Below are 18,617 nucleotides of genomic sequence, written 5' to 3' on the forward strand. Positions count from 1 at the left end.
GTTCTGATGAATCTGGAATGTCTATCAAGGCATGGAGTTGGTAGATAAATCTGGAATGTTCCACCAATTCGGAAGGTTCAGATAAATACAGAATATGGTGTTGGCACGTGTGACTCACACCATGGCATTCTGGGAGACGACAGTGACACCACTGCCCCCCTCCTCGGGAACAAACCCATCCTTGAGTGGGTTAAATGGTCTTAGTGATCTCAGGATGAGGTTGTGAAAGCTGGGCAGGGTCTTCTCAAGCTTCTCAAGCCATTTTTCTCCCATTTTCTCCCAAATTTTAGTCGTTATACTAATTCCCTGTGTGGACCAGCCACAGTCCTGGTCGATGCGCTATCCTCTCTCGGTCTGGGGAGGGTGTAGACTGCCACATGCCTCCTCCGATACACGTGAAGTCACCAGCGGCTTCTTTTCACCTGACAGCGAGGAGTTTCACTGGGAGAGCGGAAAATTAAGCTGAAATTAAAGTCTGGAGGTTTGAGGTGCAAACTTCAACACGCACACAATAATCAAAGTTCTTCAAAAAATTTTGACAGGCTCCTGACAGAAGTGCCCTCCAGTCTAGCTCTCTACCCTACTGGCTCCTGGCGTGAATTTGTTTGAACTGGAACGCAGTTATTGTCAGGCAGACAGAAAAACTGATTTCCCACATCAGGTGAATATCAAAGTTTACACTGATGTAATAATGGAAGGTGTACCCACCTGTGCCAGGTTTCAGTTACTGATTAATGTCCCATTCCCACCTGCAGTGGCACACCATAAAGTCAAAGGTCAGGGTAATACAACACCCAGCGAAATACTGAAAGACCCATTTTTAGTCATGGTTACCACTGATATACAATATAAAAAAATAGGTCTTGCTGAAACTATAATAACACAACATTAACACGAGAAGAGTTCAGGGTGGTATGGCTGCTTAGCTTCAGCAATTTAACATGAAAAGGGTACAGGGTGGTACAGCTGCTTATTTCAGTAGTTTGTCATGAGAAGAGTGCAGTTTTTAAACTTCCGCTCAACCCAAGCACCTTACCCTCCATGTGGATGGCGGCAGGGTCGATGTAAAGCAGCGGTCCGGTACCGGGCTCCTGGTCGTAGAGGTGTTGACGGAGCACGTTGTACACCATCTCACGGCTCAGGGTGTAGCGTAGCAGCTGCTTGTGTTCCTGGGGCATCAGGAACTTCAGCCAGTAGTTGGCCGTGACACTGCCATTCCTAAGGACGGGTCATCAGTTTACCCCTCAGATAACTTACGTCCACTTACCCTCTCCAAACATAGGACGGAGTGATTGACTCTAAAAGCAAGGCCTGCACTCTACACACAGTAGTCACAAGCAGTCAAATAAAATATTTAGACCTGGATTTGATTATAATTTGGCCTTAACTTGGGTTTACAAGTCATGTAAATTCACAAATATATGGCTGGACTTAACACACGTATTCCGGCCGACCAATGGTGTAACTTCATCACTCACTGAGTCACTCACTCAGTCACAGACATTTGCGTTTGTAGGGCTGGCCCCGCTGTTGCGGTCCAGCCAAAAAAAGTACATTTACAAATAAAAGTTTGGTTTTTTTTCTTCACAAGCATCGTACAGAAAGTTTATTTTAGTGATCAATAAGCTCATTCCATTGAGAAAAGCTCTGCGGCAACGTTGGGCTTTAGTGCTTGACCAAACTACAGTAAATATTATTCTCCTTCACATTGAACTTGTCGTTAAAAAAGCACAGAAAAAACTAACCTCAACCCCATCTAGCACCTTTGGGATCGATTGGAAAGCCCGCTGCGAGCCAGGCCTAATCGCCCCAATCACTGCCCAACCTCACTAATGCTCTTCTGTCTGAATAGAAGCAAATCCCTGTAGCAATGCTCCAACATCTAGTATAAAGCCTTCCCAGAAGAGTGGAGGTTGTTACAGCAGCAAAGGGTAGACAAACTCCATATTAATGCCTAATGCATACTTTTGGATGAGATTTTGGATGTCAGGTGTCCACATACTTTTGGCTGTGTAGTGTTAGTCTCACCAAAACCCTAGGGTCGGGCTCTGTGCTGTGGAATGAGAGGCTGGGTGTCCGGGTGGGCGGGGCTCTCACCTGACGGTGGTCAAGCCCACGCCGGAGAAGTAGCGTCCGAGAGCGGGGGAGCTGTTGTAGAGGCTGTAGAGCTAGGGTTCGGGAGTAGAGAAGAGAGCAAACTAGAGGCTGAGGTTTTTAACAGTGAGTCGCCAGTCTTACACCAAGTACACCCTCCCTGGCCCACTGCAAACACACAAACCCTTTACATGACTTGTCCCACGTTAGGCCCACTTAGTCAGACAGTGGTCAAACACTCCTCTAGATGTGGGAGATTCCACACAAGAGAATGGCTTACTGTGAAATTTAACTTTCCTGTTTATGTGGAAACCTCCCAAAGGATATACAGTATATTTCCCACAACCCACAGTGATGAGACCCCTTTTTTTTTAGAAGTATTATCATACAATGTTATTTTTCTATTAACAGACACAGTAACTACATTTACCTTACTGACATGTTCTTATACCTGAAGGTTAATTGCTCTTTTCTTTGACAAAACTGAGTCTTAACTTGCTGGATTTTTGGCCTGTGTCTCAGAGAAGCAAAATGTAATGATAACTATGAGATGAACATATCATGCCACCTAGTTTGAGGGGTCTCTAAGAAGCAAAATGCAGGTAAGGTAACAAAATGTGACACGGTAGCAATTCCGAAACCCACACACACATCACGTTTTGCTAGGGTAGGGAAATATCACGAAGTAGGAAAAAATAATGGCACAGACCTCCTTCTCTATGAGGGCCCGGCTCTGGTTGGACGTGAGCAGGCCTTCTGGGACGTCCTGGCTGACCAGCCCGAGGGAGCCGTTGTAGAACAGCGGAACCACAAATGACTCGCGGTCAAACTTGTCATCCTCATCCTCATACAGTACTGTGAAACAGGAACAATGAATAATATCACTATGGCAAATAATAATCATAATACCTAGTAAATTTCAGAGGAAGTTCGCTTCTAGTGAAGAGGTACATGGAACTACACCCCTATGTGACCCCCCCACTGACATAGCACAAGCCTGACTAATATATTACCAGTGTTGTCAGAGTGGGTGGATTCCTGCCCAGTTGGGCTACTTTTCTTTTTTATGTTATTGTGCTGGGAAAAAATGGCTTTGGGCGGGTAGTCATAATTTGGGCTATATTTTCTCATATTGGATGTTTTTTTTTATCTCCTACTTTCAGGTAATCATTTACATTTGTTGTACAGTATATGCTTTCAGGCTGTGTTTCTCTAGAATTACAACCATTCCCCTTCGTCAACAATCTAAATAGCAGCCGCCCGTCAACAATCTGAATAGCACCCCTCCCCCCATCACCAAAATTTCACACATTTCTTCAATGCAATGCCCACTTGTGTGAATCCGACACCACAGAGCGACACTATTTCACAAAACGGGGCGCGAAAATAGTTTCGCTAGTACTAGCAAATTATGCTTTGATGAAATGAGGTTTCAGCAGGTTGCCCACAGACTCTTCCGTAAGACACTGTCACGCTGTGAAGACCGTTTTAAAGGTCCCGCTGAACGCTGAGCGAGAAAGCGCCGCTGCACTGTGTGCCGTTTGGCTCCTTCCTGAAGGAGCAGAGGCGTCAAAAGCATTCAAAAGTTAAACGTCCAGCAGTCACAGGATCTCCCCGTTACCTTCCCAGAGGACCAGACCCAGCACAATAGCCAGGATGGCGACCACGAGGAGGACGAGGGCGATGATCATCCACAGCCTGAGACGCCACACGACCTTCCGATTCAGGCGCCCGAGCAGGTCTTTTCCACCCGAAGCATTTTCGGACTCCGCCTATGAGGAAGACCACACGGTTTTAGGACAGGCACTCCTCAGGGTGCGATACACACACGGGGGGGGGGGGGGGGGTGAGGGGGGGCAGGTGCAGTAGCACAGGGGTGAGCTGGGCCCTGTTTCACGAAGCAGGATCGCTGAATTAGCTGGATAACCGTAAAACCCCAGAACCCTCCCAAATCTGGAACATGGACAGAAGAAAGAAGAGCTGTTCCGGGTTTTACTCAGCGTAGTTATCCAGCAACCTTGTAATCATGAAATACCCCCCCGGTCTTGTTAGCAAGAGGTTTCAGGCTTACTTCCCAAGGGCGGCACTACAATTGCTGAGCTGATTTAGCACATAAACCCAGCGGTAAAAACTGACTCTGCGTAAAAACATAAGGTGTAAGTAACTGGAGATATAAGCATCTGCCTAATGCTCAAAGGACACAGTTGAGATCGGTACAGACCTACAGCAGACTAGGCTGAGAGTTGCTGTAGTATGAAAATCACAGCAAATCTACAGTTTTCAGATAAAGACAGGCTGGATATGCTCATCTAACTCTTAACTCGTTTAATAAAAGTCATGCAATTTTTTTTACCCACAAAATGTAAAAAATGTTAAATTTCTCGATAAATAAATAAATAAATAAATAAATAAATAAATAAATAAATAAAAATCATGTAAATATACAGAAAACACTGATGTCACAGAGAAGCCTTGCAGTTGCTGTAGTCTGAAAACGACAAATCTACAGAGCAGAGTTCAAGATGAGATAGATTCGCTCATCCCACTCATAACTTAATTAGCCAATAATTGTAGCCAACAATTCTAAAAATGTTCAACATCAAAAGAGAAAATGTATAACAACCGTATAAATATACATAAAACAGAGAAGAATCCCTATGCAGAGATTGTTGGAGAGAAGAGCACATACCATACTTGAGATCAACTGCTCCATTGGATTGGTAGTGACAGAATGGCATAGTACAGAAGGGCTCTTCCAGTAGCAGTAACAGGTTAAAAAAAAAAAAAAAGTGGCGAAAGGATGTTCCACTGAGGATACACACATCAAAGGTAACAAAGTGGAGATGGGCACTTCAGAGAACAATAGAGGTAGACGAGGGCATGATGGGGTCCATTTGAATATGCGGGAGAATGTGGTCAGTCCAGTTCTCTCGTAGGAGATGCCGTGACCTTTTTTGTTAATATGCAAAAAAGAGCCGGGCTGAAATAACAGGTGCTTCTCCGTAAACCAAATCAGCGACCGGTTTTCCCCTCAGACCTGAATGCTGGGAAACAGAACCGCTGTAGTCTAGTCCTGTTAACAGACGCGCGTCGATGCCTGCAACGAAAGTACTGCAACCCTTCAGAGGCCAGTGAAATTCCTGCAGGTCACTCGTGTTTTTTTTTTTTGTAAAAAGGAACAGCTATTTTAACCAACATTCAGAAACAAGCGCAAATCCGCAATAGCTGCGACCGCACACGCGCATGCATCCACGCACACACCCTCACACAAACACGTGACCTCTTCTTTGGCTCATGACCAACCTTTCCACAAAATCTTGTGCAAATCTGTGAATCCATTCAGGAGTTATGCGCCTTTTTGTGATAGGCCACGCCCATAACCACGCCCCCTCAGGTCAATCGGCCTGAAAGTTACTCAGCTCTACCTTCGGTCATGACCAACCTCCGTGCCAAATTTCAGCCTCCTGGGGCAAAAACTGTGGCCGCTACGGGGTGGGACACTTTTGTGGACCAACCGACCAACTGACCAACCAACTGACCGACAGACGGAGCTATAGAGCTGCGGTCGCAGCTAATAAAAAAAAATGTACTTCTTTTATATGACCAGTAATACACTTCTGTTAGTGCAGTTTCAGAGAACATTCTCACCACTAGTTCAAAGTGTCTTTTAATTGTACAGTCACTAAAAGTGTTGAAGTGTTTCCAATATGTATGCGACCCTGGTCTGCTTGCTATCACTTTAACATGAAAGATCAAAAAACACTGCATGTGATTAGAACGTTCTTAACTGAACATTTTAATGCTGAAGTAACAACCACTACTAGAAATTTAAAACCAATGGGGTTCTAGAACACTAACTTAGAATTTTGAAAAAACATTCCAAAAAAAACCTACTCTTCAAATGTTCAATATAATCATCAGAAGATGGTAGGACACTCTGTGGTACAGCTGTATAAAAGAAGCCTTCAAGACTTCAAATAAAAAGCTGTTGTGTAAGGTTTTATGAGGTTTTAACATAAAAGCGTATTGTAAATCAGATTTAAAAAATAACATTATGGAGAAAAAACACTGTAAGTATGACAATTGAGGGCCGTGAAATCCAAATCATTTAGGATAACAACCTTTAACTCAGCGATACCACTTTAAACAAACTAGATCCAGCTTTTAGCTGTGAACTGCACATGAACTGTAGCGCTCCATCTTATCTCAATGATAATGGTGGGTTACAACATTCCTGCGTGACAATGGCATGAATCGGAACATTAGCGTTGAAACGTTCTCTAGCTCCTATCGTTCTGAGTCATTTATAGTCACATATCAATACACAGAAGGTCACAGTAGCAATAAAGCAGGTGTTTATAATAGCCCTAATCTTATGCCCTTAAATAAACGTCTAGACATGTACATGTACGTGTACGTGTACAGATTATATAGTGTAGACTAATTTGTTAATGAATAGCAGAAAGCCATGTGATCTCAGGTGCATGATTTATGAAGCAGCACAGATTACAATAACAAATATAAAACATTAATGCTGCTAGTTTTAAGCAGGACATTCTTGACAATTCTAGAAGACTGGGCATTCAGAGACCAGCCAATCAGGTGCAAGTATGCGCAAGGCAGTTTCCTGTTTTAGATCAGGGCATAATTAACAGTAACAAAGAAGACAAAGACTGAAAGAAGATGCTAAATGATACAGTTAATCATATACAAACTCACTTACCTAACCCTAACACTTTAAGGCGTGAGATCATAAACGTGTGATTAGCACGTTCTTAACTGAACATTCTAATGCTGATGTACCAAATCACTACTGCTAACTGAAAGCAATGGAGTTCTAGAACACAGATTTATAACTGAGAAGAAAAAAAAATAACATTCCAAAGACTTACTCTTCAAAGGGCTAAACAAGCATAATATCCTGCAGGACACACAGGTACTTTCTGGCCAACATTTATATGAAAAGCACAGAAACTTGCCTGTATTCCAAGAAAAGGGATACATGTAATTGTCCAATATGAATTTACCTTATCAGGCATACTTGACAGAGCCTGCATACTGTACAACAATTGACATGAATGCACTCAAAATGCATAATGCCTCATCATTATTATATGAATAGGGTCATGAATAAGGTCATTCATATGTATGATGCACGTTATTTCAAAATGCATTGGCATGTTAAAAATAAACAATCTTATGTTTCTCGTGTACTTCGGAGGGACATCAACCAGGGGCACAGACTAATTTAGTGCCAGGAGAGGTGAGATGCTGGCAAAGTGTTTCACTAGAAACAGTATATATATATATATATATATCAAACTAATAAAAGCATGCCAAGGAGCTGTGTTACATATAATGTGATGTATTATAGTATATATTGATAGTTAGAGCTACATAGTATAATAGTTATGAAGAAAGAAATAATTTACTGCAAGGAGTGGTACCCTTTAAAACTAGCCAAGTAATGGGCAAACATATCTCAGAGAGCACCATTAGAATTATTTATTTGGATTATATTTACATTATAGTTTACCTCGATGCACAGGTTATTGGGTTCAAAAAACCATTGATAATATAAGTGCTTAAATAACATCCTGCACTAAGTTTAGCAACGTTTAAACATCTTTCCAGGCAACAAAACAGATCATTTAGCACTGAATTAGATCATTACATACAAATGAACTATATGCTTATAGAAACTGAAATGAGCTTATTCTGGGTGGTGAGCTGGGTCATTGAACCTTCCACAGCTGCTGAAGGACAGCCAGGTTTCTTGCACGTGTGTTGACAAATTGCATCAGCAACATGGCTGCCTCATGGTGTGTCTGGGCAAATAAAAATTGCATCAGTGTGATAGTGTTTCTGGGCAAATAAAAATCCAACATTGGCACTGGGCAAACGTTAATAGACCTCAGGAGTTCTGCAATTCCAAACACCCCTGCCCATCTGGGCAAAGAGCGTAGAAAAATGCAGTGAAAAGATTGGTGGTCAAAACAGAGGTGGGGATCATGAAATGGCCATACTTAACCTCTGCTGAAGATCACACTGGGGATTTTTCAGCTTTGCTTGACCAGTGAAAAGACTTGACAGTCGCTAACCATCTAGGTCTACAAAGTTATTTCAAAACCTTGTATCTTACAGTGACACAAAGAAGAAGAAGAAGAAGAAGATATACTTTATTGAACCATGTGGGGTAATTTGTCCTCTGCATTTGACCCATCCTTAGTTACCTAGAAGTGGGCAGCCACAGTGTAGCGCCCAAGGACCAACTCCAGTTCTGAGGCCAGTGCCTTGGTCAAGGGCAACTGCAGGAGTGCACCTAACATGCATGTCTTTGAGTGTGGGAGGAAACCGGAGTACCCGGAGTAAACTCACACGAACACGGGGAGAACATTCAAACTCCGCACAGAAAGGCCCCAAGCCAAGGTTCAAACCCACGACCTTCTTGCTGTGAGGCGACAGCGCTAACCACTATGTAGCTGTTTGAAAGCAAATGACCCCCTTCTATAAAAAAAAAAAACAAAGCAGTTTCCTGCCACTTTCTTTAGCGAGCACCTGGGCAGGAAGTGTTTGGGGTGTCTACACTCCACAGGCTGCCTCACCGGCTGGGCCTGTTGCTTGGTTGGGAGGAGCTACTGTTGCAATAACCTGACGAACAGGCTTACGGTCATTAACCTGAACCCACCCCAACCCTGGTATGGTAACAAAAACTGTGTGCAGATACTGCAGACTCTGAGCAGGTTCAGGCGACATCAGCCAGACAGGAGCCTGCAACAGGTCAAGGATTGCACCTAGAGTAACCTTCATTTTCATCCTGGATGGCAAAGGTTCGCCTTTAAATCCCCAACAAGTGAGGTGAGATAACTGTAGCCAACTGCTTGGAATTATGTCAGGGAAAATTGTGCGAATCTGACTTTACAGAGGTGGAAGCAGCGCGATCTCCGCACATATGGCTACTATAACGGTTGGGAGGCGTTCATTGTAGTAGCATAGCACATCAGCTCACACCGAAGCTTTCTTTTCAGATGATGCTGAAACTTCTCATGCCTGCAAACCTTCCACCTGCATACACGGCTCAGTGGTTATCTACGTGTGCGGCCTGACGTGCGTTCAAAGCTGAAAGGCAAGGTGTGAAACCACAATGTAACATAAGTGGTGTGATAGGAAGCATGCAAGGCAACCTAAATGGAAAATAAAGATGACATTTTTAAAAACGAAAGGAAACAATGGTAACATGAGTGCAGTAAACTGCACACTTTAAAATGCATTGCCCATGGCAGTTGCAATAATGCAATAGTTCTAGAGTTATAGGAATAGATTGACAGTTTGTCTCACACAGGTACATAAAATGCATTTAACTTGTTGACACTAGGACAAAAAGAAATGAGTGGGTTGAAAACATAGACAGGCAACTTTAAAGAATTCACTAGCAACTTCCAGGGAGTTTTAACACTTAGTGGTTTCAGTTAGGTTTAAGTTAAGATGAAGCTAAGAGATTAAAAAAAAAAACATTTCAACATTCAGTGAAATTTTCTTGTATGACGATGGCAGTCCTATATACCCAACTATACAGCATCACCACAGGGGTAAAAGCCAATTAGAGAATGACTACACGTGAGAGCCTCCACTTCCAGGTAGGGAATAGAGGAACACAGGAAAAAAATACATTTAAAATAAAAAGTTTAATCACAATATTTCAGCTCTTTGGATTAAAAACAGAGCTGCTTAGCTCTAAGAACTCAGTAATTACAATTACAAAAAACTATTTTTTTTAGCAAAGATAAGACAAAAACATTAGTGAAGACTGAATTCAGCGAAATTAACAAGTGCTTAACTTGCGACAGCAAATAAAAAATCTAATATACATTGAAAATTTAACTGACTGCAATCTTCCAACAGCCCTTTGAGTTCAAAACAGATGCACAAATAAAAATAATTCAGTAATGATACTGAGGGAAGACCCACACTGTTTTCAGTGTAAATGAGGCTAAAAAATTCAAAGTTTCAGCAAACTGCCTTCATCAGCAAAAACTGTGGTACACCAATCACTACGGGGGTACAAGCTAAATAGGGAAGAACTACCAAACAGGTTCTCTCTTTTCAGGTAGGCCATAAAGAGTATTTAACTCATGGGAGAAAGAAAAAAGTAATACAAGTCCATCCATCCATTATCTATACCCGCTTATCCTGGGGCAGGGTCACAGGGGGTGCTGGAGCCTATCCCAGCATACATTGGGCGAGAGGCAGGAATACACCCTGGACAGGCCGCCAATATATCACAGGGCACAAAGTAATGTACGTTTTAAATATAAATTGATTTTTCCATTTCAACCCTTAAAAACCAAGGTTCACAGATCTAAAGTATCCCTAACTACATTCAGGAAGGAGCTGGACTCTCTGGGTTCCATGATAAGGCTAAAAGATTGACCCATTTCAGCATATCATTGAAACAGCATTGTTCTTAAGTTTTATAGTGGTTGGCAAACAGCGTTTTGGTGCATTACCACAATGTTCTGAACTGGACTGTGGGTTGGGTCATTTATTGCATTCTACATCTAATTATTGAAAGTGTTGTGTTCAGATTTTGTAGAAAAGGCCAATATTTTTTTAGGAAGTGAAACAAGTACTTAAAACAACGATCCTGTGAGCTTTTTTGGAGAATCACAACGATTTGACTGTTTTCTGACCTGTTGTTCTCTGTCTTTATTATATTTCGGACAATTAACCAGAACATATTCGATAGTTTCTTGTATATTACAATGGTTACATCTTCCACTGATGTTTGTTCGATTAAATGTAGCGTGCCGTTTAATCCTGTGCGTCCAAATCTCATTATAGTAATAATACCTCCCTTCTACTCACACCTTTCCAGTTCACTCCCTTTTATATGCTGTAAAATTGCCATCCTGTCCTCCCCTCATCCCCTTGCCTTTCCCACACTTTTTCTAGTTTCATTTTTAACTATACTCTTTATCTCTTCCTTTCCATAGTCTATTTTGATGTCCACTTGTGCCCTTCTACTTGCCTGTTTTTCAAATTTATCTGCTAGTTCATTTCCTTCGATGCCCATATGTGCCAGAATCCACACAAAACAGACACTCAGCCCCAATCATGTATAGTCTATACAATATTTGAAATGGCCCACACAGGATATCGGCTCAAGGCTCTGAGTGGAACTATTCCAGACTCTTTAGAGCGGCGCAGGAGTCAGATAACACAAGAGACAGCGTTGTAGGCTGATGTCGGTCTCATATACCCAACTCTGCAGTATCACCACAGGTGTACACGCTTGCTAATTATAGATGAGCCACCAATCAAAGCCACTATTTTTAGGTGGGTTATTAATGAGCACTGAGGAGAATGCATAAGACATAAATGACTTGTATGCAATCATGTAATTATTTTGCTGATTGCCCCAACAGCTACCTTGATACAGGCGATAAATTACACACGACAGTGTGGAGCTGGCTTTTGTGAGTAACACCGCAATCACTGCGAACACATTTCACCTTAACATCAGTACCAGGCGCATTCTTTGGTGAATTAACCGTGTAATCAGCTGCTTTAATTGGTCAATTAAGTGCTGAGCAACAACAAAAAGTACGTACGGTGGCCTGGAGGGCTGGGGCTGAGACGCTGTTTCTCTCCGGCACCGGGGTCACGGGTTCCTGTCCAGAGGAAAAGAAAATAACAAATAAGATCTCTTCACCAGAGGTAACCGACCCTGCTTCTCACTCCAACCCTAACAAAGCGCACCTCATTAAACAGCTGAAGATCTCGTTGAGCTGCTAATGAGTATAATCAGGTGTGCCAAATTAGGGTTTAATTGAAAACCTACAGGACGGTAGATGTCCAGGAACAGGGTTGGTCACTATTGCTCTTCTTAATCCCGTTTACTTCTCCCAGACCAGGGGTGTCCAATCTTATCCAAAAAGGGCTGGTGTGGGCGCAGGTTTTTTGTGTTAGCCCAGCACTGCGACACCTGATTTAATTGTTTAACCAATTGTAGATTTCAATCAAGACCTTGATAAGTAGAATCAGGTGTCGTAGTGCTGGGCTAAAACAAAAACCCACACCGGCCCTTTTCAGATAGGATCGGACTCCCTGTCCTAGACTGAAATGAGCGCCATTCAACACCAATGTGAGATTTTGACAATGCTTCTCCGCTCCTGTGAATGACCCTTCACTTGTCTCACTACCTCTCACAATGTTCTTCATTTACTCTCACTTCTCACTTTTATTTTTCTGAATTGAATAAAATAACCGCACAGAGAAACCCATGAGAAAAACATTATCAGCACAGAATCAAATCAATGAGAACTCCTGCTTTTCTCATGTTTCTTCTGTTCTTCTCAAATTGTCTGTGATTTGTCTAGGATTGATCTATGCCCTTGCTCTTCACTTCTCCTGAGGGGGGTTTGGGAGAAACAGTTCAGAGTACAGTAATCCCAACACAAGAATCTGACTTATTTCTCAAGAGGTAATGAAAAGACTCTTGTAAGCAGCAGAATTTTCTGAGGTACAGTCAAGATTATAGAGCCCTGTCTGTTCAAAATGGGCTCCTCTACATTCTGTCACAGGCTAATAATAATAGTTTTTAAGAGTTCTCATTAGAAACAAGTTTATGAATGCTAAGTACAAAGACACACAAAAACTGAGTCAATTGTACAGACCCAAGACTGCCGGTTTCTAAAAGAAAAATCCTCCTGCCCCCCCTCCAGAGTTAGGCCCCTCTTTACCGGTTCAGTGGGCTGGTTCTTCTTCTCCAGAGTGACGTCGATGACAAAACTTCTTTTTCCTGTCCCTCCCCTCTGGATTCCGTGCACCCCATTATTCTGAGCACACACATGACAACATTAAAATATATAACGAGGAGAACAGGTCCCTCAGTGCATGCTGCACTGTTACTGTTCCAGGCCTGGGCTTGAGCACTCAGTGGGCCCCTCGCTCTATCACATGACCTGGTGAGCTGTTCCCATGGACTGTACATATAAAAGGACGACGGGACGCTGCTATTTTCAATGGGCGAGAGTGGAGGCCGATTGTATCATTTCCTGTTTGGCATCTAGTACAATGGATACTGGGAACGCCCAAAACTGCTTCTTCTATGAACGCAGGAAACTGGCTGCAGTTTGCATTCGTGCTACAATGTCAAAACAGAGACTCATTTGCATTGGCATATGGCTAGCCAAATGTCAGGTACCGATGCCACCCCCAGAATTTTCACAATGTGCGCCCTCAACTCCTGTGGCTTCTGGTGCTTCAGTATGATGATCCATAATGATCACAGCACTGCCTACAGGCCACCTCTTACAAGCCTTAAGCTCTGACAGGACCTAAGCAAGACTCAGACCCCAGACACTCCAAGTCTATTCTTTGAGGCGTAATAACGCAAATTAACCCAAGACAAGGATCTCAAATAATGCTACTCCCTGTTTGATTGGTAGTTGAGAAACATAATATGTGTTTAACCCTGTCTTGAGCTGGGCCTGAGATCCTAATGCACCAGAGAATGTAACGGAAGCACCGAGGAGAGAATGAGGAATCATCACACCAAAATGGGTTATTTTGAAGTGTTATAATATGCGATCAGTAACTCACTGATTTGAACCATTAACTGTTTTATTTTTTTTCTGTTGAGTGCAATGCCTTTTAATTGGTTTAAACAACTACGTGACTGACAGCTTGGAGGAGCTTCACCCATAACGCAGGTTCATGAACCCTCATTCTCCCATCACTCGCCGAAGGCATCGTTTCTGATATGTCTGAGTGTCTTCCTGTTGTTTTTTTTCAGTGACTTTCAAACACAACAGGAAGTTTGCGACTTAAGAGAGGGCTGCTGGCTGTTCTCTGAGCGCACCCCCTTATACAAGTTTTTAAGAAACATGACAAAGAAGAAAGCAACTGGACCCACATCATTGATCCGTGGTTCCCAACCCTGTTCCTGGAGATCTACCTGGTTTTCTGGTTTTCATTTGAACCCTAATTTGCCACACCTGATTATACAAATCAGCAGCACAATGAGATCTCTAGCAGTTGAATGAGGTGCGCTATAGCCGCGTTTCCACCGCAGGAACTTTACCCCGGAACTAGGAACCTTTTGAGGAACTCAGTGCGTTTCGACCGCAGGAACTAGGGTCTAAATTAAGTTCCGGGGGCTTTATTTTACCCCCAAAAAAGTCCCTGCTCGGGGGGTAGTACTTTCCAAAAGTACCGGAACCTTTGGGGTGGGGCGCAAGCACTGAAAATTTCTGATTGGTCGACTACTTGCAGTGTTTCATTTCAACCGCCATTTAAAAAAATCTGCAGCCGCAAACCGATTTATTTTCATAATAACTTGAAATCAAACTTGTATGTTATGCGGCGCAGTAGCCTACTTTTGTGGTTATAGCCTGCCAACGTCTTGGAATTATAACGTGTGCTCTTCTGTTCTTTTCTTGCTTTAGTATTCGTTTTATAAAATGCTAAGCATTCATGCTGGGACAGCATATTACGTACCAAAACATTCAAACGGATTAATTCGGTTGATGAATATTTTCTTCCGGATTTTCTTTGTTAGCCCGTTGTAATTGACTCAAAACGTTTGATACAGATGTGAGGTATGCGGTAGTTCTGCGTAATTCACATTAGGTGATACAGTAAAAGCAAACTGGAAATCACCTTCCGCACTTTTTGTCAGGGTAAAATAACAGGTTAATTCTAGTAATCGTCCCTTTAGCTTTTTCAGACTGCCGTAATTTTACTCTGCCATTCTTCAATTCCACAAAAAGACCAGGAAGACTATGGACTAATTTATGGTGCATGGTTCGCATCTGGAGGGCACACTTCGCTGCTCGGCTAGCAGTAACTTCGAAGGAAAGCAAACGGTGGCTGTACCACTGCTAATTTAAATTTTCACGCAAGTCCGAGTTTTCGTTCTATTCTTGTCATTTTGCGATTAGCCTATATGGAATTGACGATGAGAAAGTAATCAAACAGCAAATTGTTTACAACGTGTGCATGTTTTCTGCTGTTGTTGCCAGTTATATTGGAAATGTGAATGCATTCTGTTGCCTCGGATGTCAAGACATGAAAGTGAATAAAAACATAATGAATGTGTTTGAGAGGATATATAAAACAGTTACAATCTGACTATTGGCCTGTTATATCCTATTTGTTGCATAACAACGGTCCAAGTTCAACTACCAATGACAGTTTTGCTTGACAACGGTAAAATATGCCCAAACGGCTGCAGAAGAATATTTCAATTCCAGGTGATTAAATCGATAAAAATCAATAAATACAAAAGTAACCATATATAGTCATTGTTGGTAACCCGTTGTATATAAGTGGAATAAACCCCTCCGGGCTGTCCCGGTTATTAGAAAATAATGTAGGCTACTTCGGTGGTAGTATGGGGTTACAGAAAAAATCATAGGACAGATGGACCGACGACAACGTCGCTTTTTCATACGTCATTGGGCTAATTTGCCTAATCTTCGCGGGACTTTAGACCGCGGTGGAAACGCAGACAACAATGGGCTGAAGGAACCTTTTAGTTCCTTAAAAAGTAGTTCCTGGGACTAAAAGTTCCGGGTACCTACAGGACGGTAGAGCTCCAGGAACAGGGTAGGGAACCCCATGTGTAGATTTTTCTACAGCAGTGGCAAGTGACCCTGGTCCTGGGGAGCCAGAGATGCGTCCAAACCCATAGCATATCTGGATGAATTATTGTGAATTGATGTGCTAGAGATTATCACTTTTCACCATTCAAACTCTGATATTCATATATTCAAGTCTAGACTCGTACTGTCGATCAAACTGTTCTCTCAAGCTTGGATCCATTAAAAAGTGGAGACATCTCTGGCCTCCAAACCAGGGTTACCTTCCTATTCTGAAGTGTGTTGGGGTAATATTTACAGCATTTACACAAACTACTCCATAGATCACCTTTCTGAGCAAATGCAACTGAAAGATTTCATTAGCTTTACATTTGCATTAGATTTTTATTAGATTTACATTTAACACTAGACTTTACATAGGCATTCAGCTGACATTGTAATCCAGAGCAACTTACAATTGGTGCAAATAAAGAAAAGGACTGAATTCATAAACCACCAACATCCCAAGTAGTGATTAATGCGAGTGCAATGGTTGGGCCATAACTGGCAATAGGTGAACCTTAATCACCAGAGTTAACATGAGGAAGGGAAGGTAGAGAAAAGATTGTTTTTTGGGAAAGGAGTAATATAGGGTAGATAGGGGAAGATGTGAAAGAGGGGAACGTGAATGGATGTGGAGTCGGCGCGGGGTATTCCTTGAAGAGATAGCTCTTGAAGATTTGGGACTGTGGCATTAATTACGCAAAAAATTAAAGGCAATGGCTGTGCTTAGTTTCTGTTACACTGTTTCATATTCACCACTGGGAGGGAAGAAAGGTGTATGTTCCAAAAAACACGGATCATCTCCAATTGCAGGCGGTGAAAAAACATCTCACCTGTTCTGCAGACAGCAAGTGACTTTCTTCCGTTGCTTCAGGTTTATCATGAAAAGATTGGTCCTCACATGCTGTTTCCTGGGAGGCAGGAAGGTGGAGAAAGTGAAAATGGGACATGTAGAAACACACCTGGACAGGTGACAATGGGACAGGGAGAAACACACCTGGACAGGTAAAAATGGGAGACTGCAAATGTACATGCCTGCCAGTGGGTGGTGTTACCGACCTTAACGTGAGCCAGCACCACTCTTGTTTTGACTTTAATTGCGTGTGTCCGAGTTGCTCTTAAGGTAAACCAAACACAACACCGCTTCCAAGATGAAATCATCTGGCCTGGAGCTGCTACGCGGTAGTGCAGTGCTTTCCTGCTCAGTGGGAGCCAAATTAAACAAAGTGCAATGTTTGCTGCCTTCGTTTTGTACAGACATGAGCAGGTCTTTTCGCCTGTGAGAGGAGGCTGATCTCTGGTCCAGGTCAAGGTCTTCAACTGAAGCCAGGATAATGAGGAAAACTACGTATTTCTACAATAAATAAATAAATAAATAAATAAATAAATAAATAGGAACGTGGATCGGATTAACTTTACTGGCACTACTTTACGCGCAGTGCGGAGACAACAGCACGCTGCGCTCATTCTCCCCATTACTTTAGGCCAGCCTGTCCGTACTTGCTACACAGAACTGGCTTCCCACACGGTATTCCACTGAGTTCCTCGAGGGCATGACACTTTAGAAGGTCCTATTTCACGAAACACCACGGTAAAAATGTATAGATACGTGGGGATTTTTCTCATATATATCTATATATGCCAACATTTGTCTTTCATATTAATTCAGTCCTTAGACCAGAACTGTTTTATAAATCTACATAAACACTGATAAATAGGTTGAATCATACAGCATATGAACTGTCCGTTTTTTAAATGCATCATTTAATGTATACTTCAAAGTTCGACGTAGGCCAATTACATACCTGGTTAGCAAGACACCAAACATAGCAGGCGTAATTCATACTCAGCTCTATTAATGAAAACAACACTCGACGCTTTTTAGAGGCGGGAGACAGGCAACTTGTACATTAAGAGACACATTTGTGAATTTTGCAGTATGGAAAAGACGTTCAAAAATGAGAATTGGCCGATAAATGAAGACTCGCACTAACCATAACCATATCAAGACAGGAGTAATAAAGGGAATATCGCCGTAAGAAAACAGACGACTTACCTGGTTCCTGACAGCATGTTCATTCTGTAAATTATTCCTGTCAAATGACTCGTCTGTTTCCGTTGGAAAGTGCTGCAATTCGATGTCCCCGTTCATTTTTCCATACAGCCTGCCCAAACTATAACTGCCCAAACTTGGGAAAGTATGCACCCGGAAGAAAGTAGGCTCTCCTGTACGCGGCTTACCTATAGTCAACTTGCCTAATGAGCAGCCATCGTATAATATTGTTTATAATCTGTCTTAAAACAAGGAACGAAACAAACTATAACACTTTATTAGCGACAAACGATATGTTAAAAACATAAATAAAAGGACGTCTTTCGGTTCATTCTTGTCCCAGTCCAGGTGACAGGCGTTTCGCAATCTTCGTTGGAGGGACTAAGGCGTTGTTCGTGGTTACTTATAAAGAAATTTCCTCCCCGTGGAGGGTTACTGTTAATGAAACCGAAACCCTTACTACTGTGTTGCCATCAGAACACAAAACCATATCCTAATTTCTGAAAAGAGGTCATCTGCAGGCAATTGTTTTTTGCTTGCTGTTTCTCGCTATCGGTGTTATTATCGGGAGACAAGACTAGGGCCGGGAAGACTGCATGCCTTTAAATAAGCCTCATCAACACGTCTTTCAATGTAAATGATTCACCTGGGTTATTGTCCCACAAATGTACAACAGTTTCATCACCTATGGCATTCGGGGGGCCCCGGGCTTCTCCTAATCTTGCAGGGCAGCCAGATGCATAACTGCCCTTACAGAACTGTGCACCTGGGTTGTGTATTTCGTGCTGAAGACAGAAGAAACAAATGCATTGCCTGGTGCTCTT

General features: G+C 42.4%; 1 protein-coding gene across 3 annotated transcripts; it reads right to left on the bottom strand.

The window, feature by feature from the left end:
* Nucleotides 1-257: 257 nt before the first annotated feature.
* LOC135235940 (TPA-induced transmembrane protein) lies at nucleotides 258-18,486 on the bottom strand. 3 transcript variants are annotated; one of them, XM_064302013.1, is made up of 10 exons: nucleotides 17,797-18,472; nucleotides 16,574-16,651; nucleotides 12,837-12,932; nucleotides 11,706-11,765; nucleotides 3,716-3,866; nucleotides 2,804-2,949; nucleotides 2,098-2,168; nucleotides 1,037-1,218; nucleotides 709-749; nucleotides 258-441 (listed from the first exon to the last, which is right to left on the bottom strand). In XM_064302013.1, the coding sequence occupies exons 1-9, from the start codon at nucleotides 17,890-17,892 to the stop codon at nucleotides 721-723; spliced, it is 909 nt and encodes a 302-aa protein (XP_064158083.1). In that variant the 5' UTR covers nucleotides 17,893-18,472; the 3' UTR covers nucleotides 258-441; nucleotides 709-720. The 3 variants fall into 3 exon arrangements, with proteins under 3 accessions (XP_064158083.1, XP_064158086.1, XP_064158084.1); XM_064302016.1 differs by lacking the exon at nucleotides 12,837-12,932 and having other exon boundaries at nucleotides 17,797-18,486; XM_064302014.1 differs by lacking the exon at nucleotides 709-749 and having other exon boundaries at nucleotides 17,797-18,479.
* Between the last annotated feature and the right edge of the window lie 131 nt (nucleotides 18,487-18,617).

This window comes from Anguilla rostrata, chromosome 12 (assembly GCF_018555375.3).
Source record: "Anguilla rostrata isolate EN2019 chromosome 12, ASM1855537v3, whole genome shotgun sequence".
NCBI lineage: Eukaryota > Metazoa > Chordata > Actinopteri > Anguilliformes > Anguillidae > Anguilla > Anguilla rostrata.